Raw genomic sequence first — 21,698 nt, 5'->3', positions numbered from 1 at the left:
GAGGAAAGGGGGCTGGATGAACAGTGTGCCAGCTACTCTGAACACAACGCAAGACCACGATAACAATCACCTCTTTCACTTTTCCACAAACCTGTACTGTCTTGCACTTCTATCTGATTAAATACCAGGAGACTGCAAAGCTGTGTCTTTCAGGCTGCTTGAGTCACCGGTCGGCAGATGCACAGCATCCAAGGTAAACTGCACATTAGAAAATGCAGAGAATTCCAAAGCGCAAGGAGTTGGAACTACCAAGGATGTACTCCACGCCCATGAAGGTAAAAAATTACAGTGGAGGGCTTTTGAAATATTAGGAAGTGTACTTTGGTTTTGCCTTTAAGCCGATATTGAATATGGAAAGTATTTCAAGCTCTCAATTCCAATGCAGAAATAAAACCAATACAAGGACCATTTTAATTGAAATATGAACTTTATTTTACATACAAAATAAAAAGAATGTTAAAAGTTTACAATACAGTGCCAACTGTCTGTTTGCGACCATTTCATACTGAGACTGACACATAAACGGGTGCCCCAACTCTGCTTCCAATCAACACATTTAAAAGAATCTAAAAAGGGGAGGAAAACAGTCAGGATAAAGGAGCAAGTTACTCAAAATTGGAGGAGAGGCCAGAACAGAAATGAGAGAGGACAATAGAGGAAAAAAGATTTTAAAAACAAACATATGGTCCAAGAGTCACAATATACTTCAGATGGGCAATTTAGGGGTATTAAATGGTCGTGTAAAGTAATAATAATAATAACAAGATCCAATTGCCAAAGTAACAGACCTCTGCCAGGGTCATGAACAACAAATAATCAATAACTCATTAACCTGCTGATATGATTGACTTCAGAGCTGTGGAGGTTTACAGTTCTCTTGATAAAAACGCGACTTAAAAATAGAAACTCATTTGGGGGGGAGAAAAAAAAGAGCTAGCTAACGTATAGTAAAAAATACACCTGCTTCCTTATTTATGTTACAGCCGGACAATTGGGCTGCAAGTCGTGACAAAGCCGGGAAGTACAGCTCACAGCTTAAAAGCTGTATATCACAGCCAATCTATAACATAGTCATAACACTTCAGCAGTGAGACACCAACCTCTCCGATGATCACCTTCCAAATACCGTGCTGTTGCCTACTATGTACGGATTCTTTCAGCCACCCTGAGGATCTGAGTGACAACGACTGATATGTTCAGGTCTACAACAGGAAACTGAGGAAAAAAAGTTCCCAAAAGAAAAGAGAAAGAAAAGAAAAAGCTGCGAGGCCCAAGCTTGTCGTGTCTTCAAAAACGGTGACGACCGCCATTTTTCCTAGTCAAAAATCGAGGGACTGACTTGTTAAAAAAGATCCTCGTTGGATTCTTCTCTACAATAAAATAAAAGTTTCTTTAAAAAAAAAAAAAAGAAGAAAAAGAAAATTAAAACACATAATGTACAGGCTTTGTGTCTCTCGCGGTGGTGGTGGCTCTTATAGCTGGCCGTCAAGGGCTTTTTGGTCAGCAGGCTGCAATGAAGAGTCTCTCTCTCTCCTCTGCTTACAGCAGCTGCCAGAAAAACAACTTAAGAATTTGAAAAATAACATTGAGTGTGTGTGTGTGTTAGAAGAGAATGAGAGAGTGTGTGAGTGTAGCGCTGAGAACGAGCTAAGAGTCATAATCTTCGTCGTCGTCGTCGTCCCCGTTCTTGTGCGGTGCAGGGACTGTGGGAGGTGGAGCCATGCTCATCATAGAGGCGTGTGGGGCGAAGGCCACGGTGCCCGGGGGTTGCGTCGGAGCCATGTTGCCCATTGGGACCATGTTGGCCATGTGCATATACTGAGGGGGAGCGTTGGAGCTGTGGGGGCACAGGAACAGGTGTTAACCTCTGAGGAGTCATGTCAAACCAAGTGCATTTTATGCACAAGCTACCTTTTAAATTTAAACATTATTAGTCAAATTAACTGTGCACTAAAAATAATGGACTATTTTTAGAGTTAAATATCCAAAATGAATCTTGATATTTACAGGGAACTCCAGGTACAACTTACTCAACTTGAGGCCAGCAAAGGTTTGGCTATTGATTCTAGTAGGAAAAGAGCGCCCTCTTCCTGTTTTTGGCATAATGTCAGCCACCAGATTTCTCTCTTAACAGGCTGCAGTTACCAGTCATATAGAAATATGCCTTTATGTGCTCTTAATGTGAGACTATATAACTTTTTGAGAGAGAAAAAAAGTTTGCTTGTCTGGAGATTTTCTTACAAATGAAAAGACAAATAGCAGCACCTTAATGGGAGGCACAACACGAAAACAGAGCTGAAAGATTATGTAAAGTAAATTGAGTGTTTATTTCTTGAGATAAGACAGCTTTGAACTCGATTTGCTGCTGATGTAATTACCAACCAATTAGTGCTTCTTCAGACAAGTCTTAAAATGTCATCCCAGTCAAGTGAAAAACCTAGCCTAGTGAGAAATTGCTGATCTACTGGGCTTTTCCTGCACAATTCTCTCCGAGTTTACAGCGAACAGTCCAAAATTAGAAGCTGTCCAGTTTGCAGGCAGTTCACTGGACGAAAATGTCTTGGTCAGAGGATAAGGGGCAGACTGCTTTGAGCTGATAAGAAGCAACAACAGCTCAAATAACCACTCGTTATTTGAGCGGACATCTCTGAATGCACAACACATCAAACCTTGAAGCAGATGGGCTACAGCAGAAGACCACACCAGGTGCTGTCAGCTAGAAAAGGAAACTGAGGCTACATTTCACACAGGCTCAACAAAATTGTACAATACAAATGGAAAAACATTGCCCTGATCAGTCTTGATTTCTGCTGTGATATTTGGATGGCAGAGTCAGAATTTGGTGTAAACAACATGAAAGCATCCTGGCTTGTATCTAAAGTTCATTCTGGTGCCATTTTTGTATGGGTGGGGGGTATTATATTGGTACACTTTGTGCTCCTTAGTACCAACTGAGCGTCATTACTAGAGTATTGTCACTAAGCATGTCCATCCCTTTATGGTCACAGCGTACCCATTTCTGATGGCTGCTTCCAGCAGAACAACGCAGCATGTCACAAAGCTCAAATCATCTCAAACTGGATTCTTGAACATGACAATGAGTCCAGTGTACTCAAATGGCCTCTACAGTGACTGCCAGTGGATGTGGGGGAATGGAAGATCACGGATATAGAGCCAAATCTGCAAAGTCGGTATCATTCTTTGATGTCAGTATGGACTAAAATCTCAAGAATGCTTCCAGCATTTTGATGAATCTACGCCACAAAGAATTTAGACTGATCTGAAGGAAAAATGGGGTTCAACCCAGTCATTTGTATCTAATAAACTGGCACGTGAGTGTAGAGTTGTATATGAGGGGGGGTGTCATATTGGGTTTTGAATATTATTATATCTGCTTGTAACAGTGCAATAATGGAATATAGCAATAGAAAATACTTGGAACAGTACTGCAGACATTTCAGACTCCACAAGCCTCTTAATTCTATTCTGTGTTGGCAAATTTGACCAAATTAATAAAGACTGAAATAAAACACATTTCCTACATTCTTCGTTACTTTTCCAAGTACACTATATGGTTATTTACCGTTTTTATTACCATTTTCAATATCACAACCTCAGTTCTCAAGTAAATCAGAATCACAAAGAGTAATTTGCTCTTCAAGCTCTGTAATCAGCAGACTGCAGAAAAGTGTAACCCTAACTGCACCGAGTGAATGGTTGAAGCATAAGTCTTGTGATTTGGCTAGTGGGAAAAGCCTCATACACGTCAGGTCCCTGCTAATCATTTCCCAAATTCATATCCATGGAATTTTTTAATTGTTGTTCCATGATTAGATGAGTCTTCTGTTTTTGCAATGATTTTATCAGATGATATAAGAATCAACTTAAAGTGCTAATTCTGCCAGCTGTGTTGTCTCACAGTTTGAGTGTAGATAAATTGCTGAAAGTGTGCTAGTATAGAATAAATGGGGACGGTATTCTGAAGAGCTTTGAATACTCAGAATACTGAAAACTAGAAATGTACTGTATAAATGCCAGTCCACACCACTCCATGTTGTTCCATAGCAGAGCTCACTCAGGGTGCCAGACCTAACTTGTTTAGTTTATTCTGTAATGTGTAGGTATGTAGACATGTTTATGTTGGACTAAATGTGCGTAAGTAACTACTTGCACCTTTTGCTGTATCGGTTTGCCCTCTTGTGGGCATCATGTAGTGTTTGAATGGCTCAAATGTGTGTGGGTTGTTTATAATGATTCAGTAGTTCTCATGAATTCTATACCATTTTCTGGGCTTCTACCTCCTTTGTCATATGCTGTAAATCACTTTACATCTTGGTATCAGAGAGTCTGTTTTGCAGAGGGAAGAGCAGTGCAAGAGTTTAAAAAAAAAAAAAAAAACACGCCCTCCCTCTCTCCGAGTCTGCAGTCTGGGAGGATATTTCCAGACACACCGTCTCATGTGGATCTGGACACAAACCTGTGGAACCTGGATGGAGCCTGCAGATGTGTGCTGGACTGAGAGCCGTCCTCGTCGTCTCCGTCTGTCTCGCTGTCTTCACTGTCGTCCTGTTTCCATCACAAGGAAGACAACAGTGAGTCATCTCCCCTCATACAGACAAACACAATAGACAGGTTCAGGCCTCTACATGTAAATCATCTCACACCTCCTGCTCCGACTCTGTTCCAGATAACTTCTTGTCCTTGCCTTTGGCGCCAGCACCTCCATTCTTGCGACCAGACCCTGGTTTTCGACCTCTGAGGAAGAAAACGAATAACCGTGTAAGGAAATGTGATAGTAGTTTAAAGTTTCAAAAGAACGTTTACGAGACAACACATGGAACAGAACATACACTTGGGCTATTATGGACGAGGGAACCAGAAATCATTTGTTTAACTTAGTGCACAAAAATGTTTTAAATGAAAAACATAGTATCTAATGACTTTTCAACTGCTTACAAACACATGTGGCTTTTTTTAAAGCAGAAATCCTCTCCTTGCAACTTTAAGATAACTCCAGAGGAGAACAGTGTGACGCATACTGCTGGTGAAAATTACTCTGAGGCACTTGCTGACACCAAATGTCTAAACATTACAAGTTTTACGACCACTTTGAATTGAATCTGAATCCAATCAGCCGCAGTCTTCAGAGAAAAGAAGCCTTCTCTTACTCATTTAATTCATGTCTAATTGCCCGCCAAGCTCTCTGCTACAAATTAGCTGCGGTGCCGGTGTCTGATCTGACAGTCAATACTGCATTTTCTTGTCTACAATTCCTCAATAATTAATTTTCGCTCTGGCCAACTCTTTCATTTTCTTCTGTTATTTTGGGGGAGATAATCTAGAATCACAAAACTAAAGGAACATAGGAGTACGGTAACACTGCAAGGATTATAGACATATCGCAGCTGTCGGTTCCAATTTACAGCAGTGCTCATTTCCAGAAGAGGAAAAGATAACGTGCACAGATTCTGTCTGTTCGTGCGAATCATTTTTAGTTTAAACCGATGTGCGTGTGTGCACTTATCAGAGCAGACTGAATTACAAACTGCTTAATGAAATAAGTCCAAATTATCTGCAGCTGGATTGGCTGCCTCATATCACCCTGGAGTGTTTTCACTGTGTATGTGAAATACTCCTTCGCTTTCAAAGCATCATGACTCTTTCTCTACATGTTTGGGTGTCTGTGTGAGCAAATATTACCTTCGTGGGACTTTCTCTCCTCCCCCCTCGGTGTGGTTCTCTTCCCCCTCTCCCTGCATGTCTGGCACCGCTGCAACAAGGTCTTTTAAAAAATCAAACTGCTGCTCCAGCTCAATGCATTGCTTTCTGTGAATAAATATGAACAGTTTTCTCCTCAGCCTTACTTGCCAAGTGAAATGTAAGCTCGTATCAAAAAGACAGCAAGCTTAATGGTGTACATACTCATTTTAGCAACACATACAGTCTGAGTCACAGGGAAAGATTGTTTTGGCGGGCTCTGTCTTACACAGGCCAGAAATACTTTCAGATACAAGGGATTCGGCAATGTGCTGCAAATGTGCTCCACAGCACTATCAGGCTCCCACCACACAGTAAATCATGCTGTGTAACAGGATGCCATTTTTTTTGCAAAAGCGGCTCATAGTAATTTTCCTTACTTATTTATTTATTTATCTTTTTGCAATGTATAGGGCCAGTCCTTGTCAGTTCATCAAATGCTTTCTCCCCTCACCATCTTACCTGAAAAAACATTCCAGGTGGAGGATACACATCCTAAATAGGAATCGTAGAAAGTTTCAGGTCCTGGCTGTTATTAGCTTTCTCAAAAATATTTCAAGGGATGATGGTAGGGCTGTTTTTAGACATTTTCCAATATCATTTTTGAGGGGCTATTTTAATATGACATTATCTACTTTAAAGTGTTTTAGGCAATTTTTTCTTAGGAAGATGAGAAAGAAAAAAAATTATGCTAGGGAATTATTCAAAAACACTCCTATTTTCAACATTTCACTGAGGATTATTTTCTTGAGTAAACTAATGACTGTGAAGACCTGAAATTTTGCACAATTCCCATTTTGTGAAATTTGATTGAATGAGATGAAAGAACTTTGTACTGTTAAAACTAATCAGAAGAAAACTGACTTAAAATAAGTGTATTGTGTATATTATGAATAATCGTTATTTTTAAATGTGAATCAAGCAAAGCTACTTTAGTAAAGTCCAAGAATGAAATTATCGAGCTGGAAGTTCACCATGAGTCCACTTTAAAAATAAAGAAAATAAAGGCCTGACAGCATTTCAGCCACACTCAATAAAAACAAATACAATTCTATATAAACAACTTTCCCCTTTTCTTCAACTACCTCTTTCTGACCCTAATATACCTGAACAGCATATATCTGAACAGCAGATGGCTTTGCCTTCCTAAGAAGTTCATCTCCAACACAGTGCAACACAATGAAGACAAACACAGAACTTACAGATGTGCCGTTGTCATTGTCTTTGCATTCCTAGATTGGGTGACTTGACAAGCCTTTGTAAGCAACGACTCCAAAAAAAGCTCCAGGGCTCTCGCTGATATCTTGGATAAGGGAAGTACAGTGAAGCAGTTGTGTGTTTGTACTTTAAAATCATCAAACATGCAATAATAGACAACTTGACACAACAACACAACAGACTGAGGAAGCATTTTTCTCTAATTATTAATCAGTCTTTGACTTTTACAATTTATCATTCAAGACAAAACTTGCACAGTGACGACTGCAGGCAGAAAGGATACATATAATAACAGGCACTGCTGCAGCCACTTTGCCTATTTCTTCATCTGTCTGCATAATCTTCTTAATCCTTGCCTGAAATGAGAAAAGGTCGATTTTTATGCATGTGTCTACAGAAACGCTTAAAATTTTCTTTTCCTTAAAAAAAAAAAAATCATTTTCAGTGAAAACGCACTGAAATTCAGTGACAACTTAGTAAAGAGTTTGCAGTACACCACATCGAATAATGTGAGGTCCCCACAAAGTAACGGCAATCATTCCTTTTACACTAGTCACGTAGTGTGAGGATTGTAGATACATTATGCAGCTTATTATAATAAAGAATGGATTTATTCACATTTATTTGCGTGCCGCTTAGCCTAGCTTGAGATGCTAAAAACAACGTCAATTAGTAGACCAACTTAAATAGCACGCCTGCTATGTGTGTACACCACCAACTAATGACATATAGGGGATGTTTGGTCACTAACTTCATGAAATCAACTACTTTTCACTAAGGCACGTGCTTTGTAAACTAAATGGTTTGCGAGTGTTAGATGGCTTGTCTGCTCTCTAAGCAACAAAAGAGGCCGAATTCCACTTAAGCTAGTTACAGAACTTAGCTTTCCATGTTACACTTTGCTAACGTTAGCTTGCTTTGACACCGGCTCAGCACAGTTTAAACTTACCGGAGGAAATCTGGCGTTGTATTTCTTCTTTTTGCTGGGCATAATTAAATTACCTGGGTGGCTAAACTAAAATAAAATACAATATATGCTATATTCGTATTCTATTTCATACAGAAATTCGCCTCCACCGCGCACACACCAGATAGTGGTGGCTATCCGGCTAACTAGTTAGCACGTCGTCTTCGTCACTCGTTCCTCGGTGCGGTCAGTTTGTTTCCGCAGGGTCTCCGTGCCGTCAGGTTGGAGCGCATGTTGTTCCGCAAATGCAAAGAAACGAAATACTTTAACGATAGTAATGGAACAGGTTTATTTTTTAAAGCTTAACAAACACAAACACTGATGTAGGAAACTTACATATTTAACATGTACACATACCGAGGAACATGCAAGTTTCTTAAAAGTCGCTGAATCTAGTACAACATAACTTATTTTTATAATTATGTTATAGCAAAACGTAAAAATATATATTTATATCATGTGTTCCATACGGTCGAATTTGTGGACGAGGTACGAAATTTAATTGATGTATAAATAATTATTAGTTAAACTGTCAGCCACCTGAGTGGACTTTGGCTCTTAGATACGGAGGAGCTGCTGTGCTTATGCGGAAGATCAACACTGAACAACAAACTTGGACATCTACGGGTAGAGTAAGCCTTTATGTTCAAAGTTTAACATCGACGTGCGATTATTTACGTTTTAAATGGGAAAACTGTGAATGTTAAAGCGTCAGTTGTATTCAACAGCTGGCTAGAAATGGTTAATGTTTCTCTAAAAGGACGAGCGTGTACATTTATAAAGACTAGCTTGTCGGCTAGCTACAACAAGGCTAAAGCAGTCAGAAAGCTGTTCTACGTGTTCTTTGACATGTCAGCTGTAGGCGGTACACTGGGGTCGATAGCAGCTTTAGTGTGAAACAGAATCAGTGGTAGAGAAACGCTAACTTTCGCTGTTGTAGCAGGCTAGCTATTAGCATTCATAAGCAATTCAGTTGTCCACTTCTGTCGAAGTTTGGCAGGGTTGTAAGCTAATAAATCACAGCAAAGGGGTTGTAAGCTAACACAGAGGCTAAACCAGTGGTTTTTATAAAAATAATAACTGCATTCTTCAACTCAACAGGAAGGCTTCAGAACTTGTTTACTCGTGTAACTGCTATACCATTATGGAGGAAGAAGAGGGCCCTGTTGATGGCGAGATGAGGACCCCCTTTGCTGCAGAGACCTACGCTGCTGAAGCCATGGCTGCAGACATGGACCCCTGGATTGTTTTTGACTCTAGAAGAACTCCCAGATCCGAGTTTGATGGCTGGTTGGAGAGTAACAGGCCCTCCCAAGTGTCCAGATTTGGAGACGAGGAGGGTGGCGTCAGCCCTGTGGGGTGGATTGCTGTGGTGGGCCCAAACCACTGCCCCAGTGGTGCGGATGTCACAGGACTCCAGGAGAGTTGGGAGAAACTTTTGGCGAGTTCCCGGCCTGTCACCTTCCAGACAGTGAGGGAGCTGGCCCTGAACCATAGGGTACTCTCAGGCAAGTGGCTTATGCACTTGGACACTGGTTTCAAGTTGGACCATGCTTGGGAATGTGTGGCCAGAGCAGCCCTAGATGGCAAGATCTCACTCGTTAAAGTCACCCCATTTGACCGCAAGGCAGAGGGCAAGCAGGTCATTTGTGCCTATAACCAGAACTTCACTGATGAGAATGAGGTCATAAGGCTGGATTCAGTCATTCGTGCCACAGGGGTCAAATGCCCTCTCTCCTACAAGCCAGATGTGTATACATACCTGGGAATCTATCGGAACAACCGCTGGAATGTTTGCCCCACCATATACGAGAGCAAGTTCGACCTGGAGTGTGTGCCCAGGCGTTCCCACATCATCAACAAAGTTACCAATCTTGAGGTAACATAAGCTACTCAGACCAAGAGAGGAGCTTTGCTGTAACAGTATGTGAAGAGGTGCGTGATGATCCCAGGAGATGGGTTGGACAGTACAGTCCTCTGCCTGCAACTATTTAGAACATCATTGGTTGAATTCTGATCACAAGTTCTTCCTTTTTTTTTTTTTTTTAGAAAAACCCCCCACTAAATTTGTCTCTCCTTTTTGTGTTGTAAAATTTTCTGAATGACCTGAAACACTTTGATTTTTTTGTATTGAAAATATTGTATACATAAGCAAGAATAGTAGTACTAACAAGATTCTAACAGGCTCGAGTGACGGGAAGAAGACTAACGTCCTTGATTTGTATGCACATTTTCAGAAGATCCAGTGAAGCACTCCTTGTTGCTATTTTACATTTGTCTCTTGCGTTCGGCTTTATTTTTTTTTCCTTTGTACTGTATAACAGTTACAGAGTTGCAAAGTAAAATATTCTTTTGAAAATCATCTTTATACGTTGTGGTATTTATTGCCAAAACAGTGTTTTGAATGTTGACAAAGTTAGTCTCATTCTCAAAAAAAAAAAAGCACAATTATAGTACGATCCACTTTCATAATACATGTAAAAACATAATTACATTTCAGTAAAGCACCTTACTGCAGAGTATAGCAAGTCTGAAACAGTTGAGTTAAAATGCAGCCATTACTGATAAAATAAGTGTAGAAAAACTGATTACAGAGCAGTGGAAACTATTACCAGATAAAAAGCACAATCTCTAGTATAAGCACGTATATAGTAATGTTGCTTGTTTGATAAATGTACACCTTCATTTTGTTTCTAGAACATTCAGATAGTTTGTGTTAACCTTCAGAAAACAACGGTGCAATCCAAAGAGATGATTTTTAAGAACGGACATAATCTGTGTAGACTTACCTCTAGATCTGATTACATATATACGAACCCTTTTGTATAAAGACAAAAAAAGAGAAAAGCTGCACATTTTTGTGGCTACAGCTAGCAAAATTGTTCAAATAACAGTACAAAAACATGCTTAACATGTTCCAAAAATAATCACCACACCGGATACCTTTATCAAAGTACCCATGCTGTCTGTCTTCTTAAAACATTCGCTGGAGAATCTGTCTCCACCATCAATATGTTGACAGTGACCTAAACATTTAGTCACAGATGCTGGACATGGGTTTCACAGGGCATGAAATCTGATCACCTACATTATGGGTTTTGTAATTTATCAGACAAACTATATGACTGGGCAAGGCGTCAGACTGAATACCATAAAGTCATTGCTGGTATTTTAAGAAGTGTGTCCACAGTGAGCAGTGCTGCTACATTCGGTCTCCTGCCTACTTCCTTTTTTGCCTTACAATAATAAAGAAGTTTTAGTCCTGATGGCCACAGGGGAAGATACAACTGGTCTTTGGAAAAATGAAACAAACTTTAAGTCGGGTGTCCTGACACAAACCCAGCTTGGCTTCCACTGTTAAAAATGGAAATAAGACGGTCCTCATCTGCAGACATCAACTCATCGAAGTCTTCGAGCATTTGGTTGTTATTGGGTCTGCTGTCTGTCATGATTTCGTTCTGGAGCAGATGCACGATGCTGTTGGGGTAATTCATCCAAGTGCTTCCTGGAGTGCTGGCAGGGTCAGAAGTGTTCTGAGGTGCTGCACTAGTCTGGGCAGCGGTAGAGGAGGCTGAAGGGCCAGTCTGATGACATGAAGGATGATTTACACCAACAAGCTGGGGGTTCAGAAGATCCTCCAAGTCATCCATGTTGAGGCTGTCCAGGTTGACTGGGACCTGGCCTTCAGTGAAGCTAGGGAAATCTGGGATATCGTCATCCACAAGTGTTGGGTCCGCCCGGAACTGAGTGCTCTGGAGGGCGAAGGAGTTGCTTGTCTGTGAGGAGGCCAAGTTTATTTGAGAAGCTGAGGGCTCCTGCTGGGTGATAGTCGAGGAAATGTTGGGGAAGAATTCATGAAGATCTGACAGGTTGACCGTTGAGTAGTCCTGATTGGAAGTGGAAGCGATGGTAGAGGAGACGGTGGCCGGTGATGGGTTCATTGAAAAGCTAGACACTGGGTTTGCTTTTGGTTGGGAGCCCAGGCCTGTCATCTTCCACTGGTTGGTAGGAGCTGCTGACATGTTAGAGGCTTCTACCTTTGTCTGCTCTGAAAATAGCTGGCCAGGTTGGAAGTATTGGGTATGTGATTTTGCCCCAAGGGGACCAGTAGGCACCACAGCTGCTGCAAACACAAACAAGTGATTTGAGAACTCACTGCAGAAAATCCTTCTCACATATTTCACATACACAAAGTTCACCGCTAATGACTCAACTGCCTTAAGAAAGGAAGATGAGGAGATGTCTGTATGTCTTCAAATGAGTTCAAATAAGGAAGGAACATCTGAAACAGACTCACCAGCTTGTGGAGGCTTGGCTGTCAGCTTTCTCCTTGATGGGTTTAGGTGCTGTCTATCTTGTGGAGTGGTCACTGAAATGTCAGAAGACGTGTTTATAATACCGTGCAGTTACAACAGTGTAACCATTATCCAATTACACTATGCTCAGCTGACAGAAAAAAAAAAAATCTTATCAACGTACCACTAGATAGCAAGGGCCCTAGCTTCAGGTTCTGGAACATGTCTCCTGTCCGCTTTCTCTTCTCACTCAGCCTGTATTCATCTGCAGGGGTGGAAATGATAAAGTTTAAATTTGAGAAATGATACACATACTCAGTACATTTTCCCGCATATAATGTCTTTTACCTGGATCTGATGGCAGGTACTGGAAGTCCATTGGCTCACTGACTTCTCGATCAGAGGGCCGCCGGAGCTGCATCTTGACTCTCACTGGCTCAGTGAGGTTAGTGTCACGATAGGGCGGTGTGCGAAACACAATGGCCACCTGCCTGTGGACATCAGCCTGGGAGAAAGTGCCCTTCCCCTCCCAGGAGTCTTGGAAGAAACGCACCTCGATGTCCTCTGCAGGGGAACAGAAAATGGCAAATGTAACAACATACTGCAGCTGGTGATGAACTCAAAAAGAATAATCAGATAATCGGGCACTAACTCGCCAGCTTCGGTGCAAAAGCAGATCTGATGTTTTTGATTAACAGAGAAAAGACCCCGGGGGTGTTGCATCACATTTGCTGCCACGCAACACTCCAGTATAACAACAACTTAGAAGGCTCGCAGCCAGCTTCAGTTGTTAAACCTAAACTAAAAGGGTTTAATGTTCAAAGCAGATATGTGACAGCTCCGCTCACTGTGAAAGTAGCTGTGTGACAGGCTCCCAGAGACAGCAGGACCAAGAGATGAACTAGTACAAAATTCAGCCTTCTCACAATCTTTTTTTGCAATGATGCAATGTGTATGCAGTTTAAGATGTATCAAATGGTACTCAGGGGAGCACCCACATCCAAAATACAAAGCATATATGCCTGCCATGATCAAACAGCAGCAGATAAGTGAGGGAAGAAAAAAAAAAGGCTTTCACAATGAACATAAAGTGATCACTTTAAAAGAAACTGTTGTACAGAAACTTGAGAAAATAGAATTCTATTTTCAAAGGTAGTATGTGCAGACAGCAGCAGTTACAGCTTCTCATTAAGTTCTTAGGAAACTGGAAAAGAATGAGGAGAAGAAGAAAGCTTTTATTCAGTACAAAAACAGATTAGGTGACTGTTTTGCATTGTGTTACACACAGCAGCTACCATGAGATGCAACAAAATCCCACATGTGGAACAAAGGCACAGTCTGAACCCTGAGGTTTCCGAAATGCATACTTGATGCTGCAGTAAACATTTTTTTTATATTTCCATCATCACCTCCAGCAGTTTCCTAGCAGCTAACATTAGCACTCCTTTGGAGTCATCTTTGTGTCCACCTAAATCAAGTCCTTGTCACTACTTTTCTCTCATTGCCGCTGAGACCTGCTGCCTGTTGCAACTGAAAACAACCTCAGTGAGTTCAAAGTTTGCAGACAGGAAAACCAACACAATAAAATACTTCCTCTGATCATCATGGAGACTTTATTCTAGCAAATTACACCTTTTCTCATTTAAGACAGTCCTTTGATGAATTATTAAAGTGTAAGTGTAGTGTATTATAGTGTAATATCTTGATTAATGTAGCTTTAAAGTCTATTAATGGAAAGCATTGACTAGAAAATAGAATGATCTGGTTCCAAAGAATTCATAAAACATGGGATTTCCAGCACCAAATGTAATATTACAATATTAAATCAATAAATAAATAATATAACAATGGCTGCTGTCTGAATGAATGATAGACTGTTTTGTTGATAAGATCTCATCAGGACAAATTTCTCACTGTAGAGTTGCTGGTGTTACTTTCATAATGAGAAAAGTAATTAATCAATCGACTTTCAAGACTGAGCCATTATTTATCTTTCCTTATCTACAGTTAGCCCAGACAAATTTCAGTTTTCAGTTTCCCGACATTAGAAAGAGAAAAATTAGCAGTCAGTGTGCACTCACTCAAGAATATTCTCATTGACTGTACAATGGGCAGTATTGAGACTGCGCTGTCTAACGTCTATAAGCTTAATGTTCACTACATATTTACTTAGAAAATCTAAGTCACAGCATGCCAAAGAAGACGTAGGAGTAACACACATGGTCAAAGAGACTAGTAAATCTTTGTATTACTCGTGACCTGTATTATGATGTTCAAACAATTTCTGTGTTTATTGCTTGAGAATTTGAGCATAGACATATCAGTATTGGCATATTTGACCTACGTATGTTCAACCAGTGGCAGCTTTGTTGACTCTGGCATCAGCTAGCAGCCTATTCTGTATCTGAACAGCAACAAAAACTCACTGCTTTGGACAAACACAATCGTGTTATTCCTCAGTTGTTCCTCTGAAGTGGAATCTGTCGGATAATTTGCAACAGTAAAGACGGTGGTAGAAGTAAAACTTCCAGATAAAAAAGCTTTTTTAAACTCTATTTTAGGGGAAAGAGGGTAAAGCTGATTTTGTTAATCTGGAAATAACAGATTTTTTCCCTGTGACCAGTCGATTGATTAAGAAATACAGAAAATTTTATTTGAATAAGATATCCTGAGGTTGACTCTAAGAAGACACGGTCTTGCTCTGCTTGAGGTTGGCTAACCACGTATGTCCAGTAAAAAAGTGGACTTGCTGTAACTTAAAGGGGAAATGAGCACTGAAAGCCTCAGTATGTATCTCTAACACGTGTTTGTAAGTTGCATTATGATATAGGACGGGTCAGTTTAGTGTGTAATCCCAGGTAGTCTGCCTTTTTTTAAACTTTTTTAATATATCCATTACAATTAGCACATCTGCTGTTTTGAAGAAGGAAACTTAGCAATGACAGTTGCTGTAAAAAATGGAAACCCAGTCACCTCATATAGTATACTTTATTAAGTGAGTCATGCGTCTATTTTGAGACCACTTGCTTCTAACTTCTTCTCTTCTCACACAATCTTCTGTGGGTGTAAAGGACTTACACCATTTCCGCTCTACATGTATTGCAAGTTTTACATCTGCTTACTCAGTCCTGAGTTCTATTTATGGATTATTCAGTATGAAAGTGTAGGTTTAGTTGTGCTGGGTACCGCTGTGCTCTTTCGGTATCTGTACAGTAACACTGTACCTTTTTGCACTTTGTCACACAGCAGAAAGATTTCATCCCCTCCTTTGCAGCTTCCAGAGTTGCGGTTGACTCTGCAGATCTTTAGCTCTGCTGTGTTTGGAGCCCCTGCAAGACAGAAAAAAAGCCTTTATGTGCCGATGAACACAATGGTAGTGCAACACTTATATATCACACAAATGCTAAATGCACAGTGAGGCCCGCTCTGGCTGGCACTTCCGATACTTGGGTGGCTAACGTCTCAGTTATATTTGGCTTACTTTGTCTACTTTTTTTTTTTGTTAAACACAGACAATTGCCATTAAACTTTAATTATTCAGCTGCTTGGAGAAACAGACAGATGTATCTATTTGATTCTCAAGTGAATCTGAGCAGCTGATAAATGGGACAATTTCACTAATCTGAGTTGTGGTGATGTCTATTTCTTGTAAATACCTTCAAACTGAGAGGAAACATTAATTTGCAAAGAGGAACAGAGAATCTCTGAGGGCATGGAAGGCTGCAGGACGTTTAGGAGTTTTATATTCGTGATTATACGTGTGAACGTGCTCGTACAGAGAGCTCAAACTGATACTTGCCTCTCTACAGGGTACAATACTTACTGTAAGCAGCTTACCTTATATTAGTAAAATATAAGAAATATGTGTATCAGCTAATGTGGTGCATATGGATTTCTGTTCACGTGTGCTGTGTTCAACTCACTGTTGTCATAGATGGGCTGTGATACAACAGGCTCCAGAGGATAGAGCTCCCCTGTAGAGAGAGTTATGGAGGCCTGGAAGCAAAGCCGGACTGAATTTAGGTCAAACTCTTCCTCCCACACCTTAGCCTCAGGAACTGTATCCAAGAAAGAGAAGGAAAAGGGCGTGGTACGCAACAGACAATAAAACACTCAGGCAAACCACTGCATCCTGTCATACTACTGTTTAGCACACAGCCACCACCCACTATCGTCTCATAAACAAACATGAAGTAGAATTTGCTTAGTGTTGTTTTATTAAGAGTTGACCATACAGAAGTAAACACATAGCTGTTGTATGAGAAGAAGTCAGTAATCCAAATTAAACATATGATCACAATTATCCTCCAAAATGATGTTATCATATCCTTTAAGGACAAAAGCAGTTAACATAAACATATGCCAGTCACTGAAATCTGTGGTGGAGACTCATCTCTAACTATGGCCACTTACTGTTAAAGGGGTTATTGTTTGTCTGCAGTCTACAAGTGATGGCCTCATTTACATCCTTCTTCTTCACACACTGTATACCCAGGTTCTGAAAACTGAACGGACAAAAAACAAAACAACTTTTTAGACATCTAGCAACACAGTACATTCACTGATCTTTTGACCCAGTTTACTTTTTCGGTTAATGAACTAGTAGGCATTGCACTGCTACTTCCTGAAGTATTTGCTGTTCTTGACTTCTACCCCATATCTTCCTTTATACTAGCTGTACTCCTGACTCTGTTTGAACTGCTTGTGTCCAGTGCCTGCATTATAACCCAACCTGATCCTTCTAGAGGGTAAAAAGAAGTAATGACCACTTAGTAATTAAGTCATTAATATTATTATTATTATTATTATTATTGTTAGTCACGGTCAAATATAGTTTATCAATTAAAAAAAGTTGTTCCTAGCATACAGATGTTTTATGTACTTTTCTTGGTTATTTAACATGATATTTTATGGATTTAGACTCCAGGGAGACTGTAATTGGAAATAACAGTGTAACGGTTTCCCTTTTATAACTCGTGTGGTGATCTAGAGCAATAATCAGGATAAATTGTTTAGTGTGGAAAACAATTGCCTAACATAAGAGCATGCACTTGCTCATGTTGAATCACAGTGCACACATCTGTCTGCAGTACAAGGTGCTTTGTTTGACTTTTGTCACTGTTTCAATAAAGACAGAAAAAAACTGTCATGTCTTGCCAAGTATATGGGTTCAGTAGGTTTCAACATATCTTAACAGTCATTATTTCCACTTCAGAACCAAAGTGGGAATGATTTGGGGTTTTTTTCCAACTTGTGAAAATTTTGTTTTGATTGTAATACAGAGGAAAAGTTAACTCTTTTGTGAAGTATTCTGTTAATTTTTTGCTCATCTGGACACCCAGCATGAAGCTGGCAAAGAGTTTTACCAAGGTGACAGTACACACGTCATTTTCCAGAACCGATCAAGGGCTTATCTAGGTCAGTCACTGCAAAACTCCAATTTGCATTAGCCTGAAACTGTAGTTTTCCTCGAGACACCATAGCGCTCCGTATTGCTGTTTTTCTTTTAGGTTTCTCTGAAGTATCTGATTTTATCTTCACATTCAAACTAGTCCTACCTGTGTATTCGTCTCTCCTGCAGGTCAGCCTCATAGTAGCCATGTTTGCAGTCTTTTCCAACCAGCTCATGAGGATGAGGCTTGTAGGGTGCGTTCTTTGTCACCAATGAGATGCGAACACGCAGGGGGCCGTTGTAGTTGTGCACCTGTCCATAAAAAACTGAGCTTTACTGATAGAAGGTTCAGCCATAAGGGCACTTGAGATGAGGTGAGGACTGCTCTAGCCCGCAGCATTGTCTACTGCTTAAACCAACTCACTGCATGCAACTTGCAGAATAGAATTACAGGTTCTGATACACAAACGTTAGTCTGATGAGTAACTGGGGCTGCTGTTCATTTTAGGGTCTATGACTAAGTTGTTTGCAATGCTTCACCCCATTAATTTAAGTTAACGAACTGGACATCTCAACTATGTTTATAGTACTGATGCCTTCTAGGGCATTTTTAATATAAGTTATCTGCATTAAGTGCACATCCAACAGGTCCATTCTTCAGTTTGGGTTTATGAATTTGTACTAACAGATGCAACTTGCAAACTAAGCTTGTTAGCGTTAGCTGATAACATCACTCCATTCTTTCATAGTCCAGAATTAATTTTGCCGATATTGTAGGAAAAATGTTTTCTTCTGGAAATTACGTTTTCAATTGAAATGATCAACAAAATATATATATTATATTTTTTTTTTACATGAAATGAGGCAAAGCAGAGAATTTCTACCAACAACCACCTATAAGCAGCTGCTTCTTATGCACACGTGTACATTCTGTTGTGATTTAACTAAACTTCTAACGTCTGATTATCCTTATCCTAGAAAAAGGATAGTATTTTATGAACAATATTGGATTTCTTGTATGAAAAGAGATGTAAGAAGTGTTGTTTTATTGAAATTCAAATGTATTTGTCCTTTTAAATCTAGCAGCTGGTGTAAAAAAATATTTTAGCTCCCTTTAATTGGGCTTGCTACATCCATCACACATATACAGTCTGTGTTCCTAACATTCAACAAGAAAAACAGATGTTTCAGCTGGAGAAAGCATTTTTCAGCACTGACCTTCTCCACTATAAATGTACAGTTGACATACATGAGTCACTATGGAAACAGTTGCTGTGGTTGCATGCACCTAAATCTTCACCAATGTGTATATTATCTGTAACGTAAATGATATTTAATGAATCGAATGAACCAACACACCTTGATTGCTGGGTGGGTCTTAGTGGTGTCATTACTTTTTTCTCCGGGAATGCTGCCAGCAGACCGTCCCTCACACTTGTACCTAAATCTCATCCCCCTTTGCTTTGGCTGCTCGATAATCTCTATGTAGGGAGCTGTTGAGGAAAGCAAAGGCATTGTGTGCTCATTGTGAAATACTGCTTTACGTGTGTCAGTGTGTCAACACAGATACAGCCTCATTGATCGTCACTACACCCGAGGGTAGAAATGTTTACTCATGAAATCACTGCAGAGAACATCAGTAATTCTTTTTAAAAAGGAAAGTGCGCTTACCCTGGTTGAGCGGGGTAAGGCTCCATCCATATCCAGCTGTGATGAACAGAAACAAGAACGGAATTTAACCAACTTATTGAGAAAAACTGCAGGTTTTCCATCTACGACTTACACGAGGAAGCACACAGTGGTGGTGGAGATGACAAAAATAATAGAAAACAGATTTGTTGCATATTTGTGGTTTAGTCAGAGTTTGTCATTTGTGGTGAGGTCAGGGTGGAATTCTACAAGAGAGTGCAGTGTCCAACGGGGTCGAAGGACGCCGAGATACAAGGGCCTCCCAGCTAAATATAATCTCTGGTTGTCATAAACCACTTGCCTGCAAAGCTACCGAGAAGGAGACGAAGTGCAGAAAAAGGCAAACAATGACAGGCAGGGCTTTTAATATTGGTGTCAGGTTACCAGCTTTGCTGCTGGAAGCCTTTAGTGCAGGGAGCACTCCAGTTTCAGGCAATAAGTAAGGTGTGACACTGGATGAGTTGATCAAAGCTCCACCCATCAGCAGGCAGGACTGGTTCAGTTCAAAAGCTTGAGTAGAGTCCTTTCCATGCTGTAACATGTTTGCTTTCTAGCTTCAGCCCAAAGACATTATTCTTGCTTTTTAGGTTCTGATCATACCTAAAATGCCAGAATAATATTGAATGAAGAGGCTGCCTAAAGCCCCAAAGTCAAGACTAAAAATAACAAACAAACATTTTAAAAAAATGGATGACATAAGTCTGTAATGACTGCATTTTGACCACTTATGTGAAAGACAGTCTTTTCTACTTACTGAGTCTGGATGATGTGAAAGTGAAAGCACATACCCACAATGATCGAAAGATCATTAATGACTGAATTAAGAGCATCACACCTGAGGTCTTCGATACTGTTGCTAGAATCACTTTCATTTTTACTGACCGAACAAAGGGACATACTTTTTATGATGCTCAGTCAGATGATGGCTGTTTGTCGTGCCAATATCCACATCCAAGACAGAGATAAGTGACACTTATCAACAAACATAATCTATTTTAAGGGTTATAACATTTGCATAAAGTATGGCTGCACTCTAAACATAGGAAGTCAACAGAACTCCATTATAAAATGTCGTTTGTTTATGGTTTAGCCTAAAGGCAAAGGTATATATGGAATAAAATAGAAACGGGGGCGGCTGTGAAATCTTCACAGTATCTGCATACACGTGTTCTCCTGAACACAGAGCTTATTACCACAATTTCCTATCGGAACCGTTTTTGTCAATTAAAGCCGGTGTGGGCGGTTGCTAGCAGCGTCGCCCAATTAAATACGAGACTTTTTTATTGAAAAGAACGTTATACGGTGGTTTTAACCAGGCCGAATTTAAAATACACTATTCACTGTGACTGATAAGCTTTTGAGAGCGTGATTCACAAAGAGCATTTCCACTTACAAACAGAAAAACATTAAATGGCGAGACTTCCGAACGAAGTTTCAGTGGCTAGAAGGAAATCTCTCAAGTGGACAAACCCCACGGGCCTCTTGGCAGCGCGAGACCGTTTGGTTCGCTCCGCTCGTGCCAGTTGAGTTGTCCACACGTTGAGAAATTCATTCAGTTAAACATCAAGTTTCTCTCAGCTATCTCACATGTATGCGATAAACCAAAGTTAAGTCAAACTTCTGTCTGTACGTTAGTTTAGTATCCGGGAACAGACTCCTCCTGTTGGCGCAAAACCCAATGATAGCGGGGCTTTCCCTTGTGCGCAAAACAACTCCCTGTACAGTTTCACCTCCCGTGTCTGAGATGAGTAAATAAAAGCAGCTTCACTTACGGTCCATAGCTGTGTCCAAGTCCAGCTCACGCTCCTCGATATCCCCCGCTGTTTCTCAATAATTTGTATCTTGTTTAAAGCCAAAAAAGAGCAGGAAACACGGCACTACAGACTCCACGAAGTTCTTGACAGAGCCGCTCTGTCGCCTCCTTCGCTCCACCTACGTCTGTGTACGAGAGTGTACAGTTAGTAAAGCCGCAGGGATAGTTACGTTCATGCTCACGGGGTTTCCGGTAAGTAACATCTATTTGGGGAGCGATGTGTTGCAACTTTCTGTTTATTTTTTGTGCAACACACCTGTCGCCAAGTTGCAGCAACTGCACAGTACGTGCTTTGTTCTCTTCATTGCGATGTCTTTTTCTCACATAGTAGGCATTGTTTTTGTGCCACGTTTATTAGAAATGCAGAATCTGAAATTGGATAACACCTTTTATTTACTACGTAGGCAGCTATTAGCTTTATCACTAAATGTTAAATAAATGAATCAAATTTGTAGTGAACTCACAAAATCAAAACATGGCAGATTTTTTTTTTCGGGGGGTAATTTCCAAGATAACGGAAATAGCTGTGAAGAGAACAATAGCTTGGTTTATTTTTTATTTTTAAAG

The 21,698-nt window shown here is 40.3% G+C and overlaps 3 protein-coding genes across 5 annotated transcripts; 1 reads left to right on the top strand and 2 right to left on the bottom strand.

Annotated features, from left to right (window-relative positions):
• Positions 1-408: 408 nt before the first annotated feature.
• drap1 (DR1-associated protein 1 (negative cofactor 2 alpha)) lies at positions 409-8,117 on the bottom strand. The gene is made up of 7 exons (XM_031759593.2): positions 7,925-8,117; positions 7,259-7,331; positions 6,960-7,053; positions 5,701-5,826; positions 4,665-4,755; positions 4,478-4,566; positions 409-1,837 (listed from the first exon to the last, which is right to left on the bottom strand). Exons 1-7 carry the CDS (start codon positions 7,964-7,966, stop codon positions 1,648-1,650), a joined length of 705 nt encoding a protein of 234 aa, XP_031615453.1. The 5' UTR covers positions 7,967-8,117; the 3' UTR covers positions 409-1,647.
• Positions 8,118-8,416: 299 nt separating this feature from the next.
• Positions 8,417-10,304, top strand: c3h11orf68 (chromosome 3 C11orf68 homolog). 2 transcript variants are annotated; one of them, XM_031759590.2, is made up of 2 exons: positions 8,417-8,569; positions 9,044-10,304. In XM_031759590.2, the coding sequence occupies exon 2, from the start codon at positions 9,087-9,089 to the stop codon at positions 9,828-9,830; it is 744 nt and encodes a 247-aa protein (XP_031615450.1). In that variant the 5' UTR covers positions 8,417-8,569; positions 9,044-9,086; the 3' UTR covers positions 9,831-10,304. The 2 variants fall into 2 exon arrangements, with proteins under 2 accessions (XP_031615450.1, XP_031615451.1); XM_031759591.2 differs by having other exon boundaries at positions 8,464-8,574.
• On the bottom strand, positions 10,290-21,256 carry rela (v-rel avian reticuloendotheliosis viral oncogene homolog A). Of its 2 annotated transcripts, none has more exons than XM_031759587.2 (11): positions 21,091-21,256; positions 19,301-19,336; positions 18,989-19,122; positions 17,796-17,941; positions 16,651-16,742; positions 16,161-16,295; positions 15,462-15,566; positions 12,586-12,801; positions 12,422-12,502; positions 12,240-12,311; positions 10,290-12,065 (listed from the first exon to the last, which is right to left on the bottom strand). In XM_031759587.2, exons 1-11 carry the CDS (start codon positions 21,095-21,097, stop codon positions 11,257-11,259), a joined length of 1,833 nt encoding a protein of 610 aa, XP_031615447.1. In that variant the 5' UTR covers positions 21,098-21,256; the 3' UTR covers positions 10,290-11,256. The 2 variants fall into 2 exon arrangements, with proteins under 2 accessions (XP_031615447.1, XP_031615448.1); XM_031759588.2 differs by having other exon boundaries at positions 10,290-12,062.
• Positions 21,257-21,698: the final 442 nt, after the last annotated feature.

The sequence above is a fragment of the Oreochromis aureus genome, linkage group 3 (assembly GCF_013358895.1).
Source record: "Oreochromis aureus strain Israel breed Guangdong linkage group 3, ZZ_aureus, whole genome shotgun sequence".
In the NCBI taxonomy this organism is placed as follows: domain Eukaryota; kingdom Metazoa; phylum Chordata; class Actinopteri; order Cichliformes; family Cichlidae; genus Oreochromis; species Oreochromis aureus.
This window is presented reverse-complemented; position numbering and strand designations above follow the sequence as displayed.

Excerpts from the sequence above, each read along its gene's own strand:
- drap1 (XM_031759593.2), bottom strand. The coding sequence starts at position 7,966 with ATGCCCAGCAAAAAGAAGAAATACAACGCCAGATTTCCTCCG. Across the intron at positions 7,332-7,924 it reads ACAACGCCAGATTTCCTCCG|GCAAGGATTAAGAAGATTAT; the intron begins GTAAGTTTAAAC and ends TTCTCATTTCAG. Across the intron at positions 4,756-5,700 it reads GGAGAGAAAGTCCCACGAAG|AGGTCGAAAACCAGGGTCTG; the intron begins GTAATATTTGCT and ends TTTCTTCCTCAG.
- rela (XM_031759587.2), bottom strand. Across the intron at positions 17,942-18,988 it reads AGACCCACCCAGCAATCAAG|GTGCACAACTACAACGGCCC; the intron begins GTGTGTTGGTTC and ends TTTTATGGACAG. Across the intron at positions 12,503-12,585 it reads GTACCTGCCATCAGATCCAG|ATGAATACAGGCTGAGTGAG; the intron begins GTAAAAGACATT and ends CCACCCCTGCAG.
- c3h11orf68 (XM_031759590.2), top strand. The coding sequence starts at position 9,087 with ATGGAGGAAGAAGAGGGCCCTGTTGATGGCGAGATGAGGACCCCCTTT.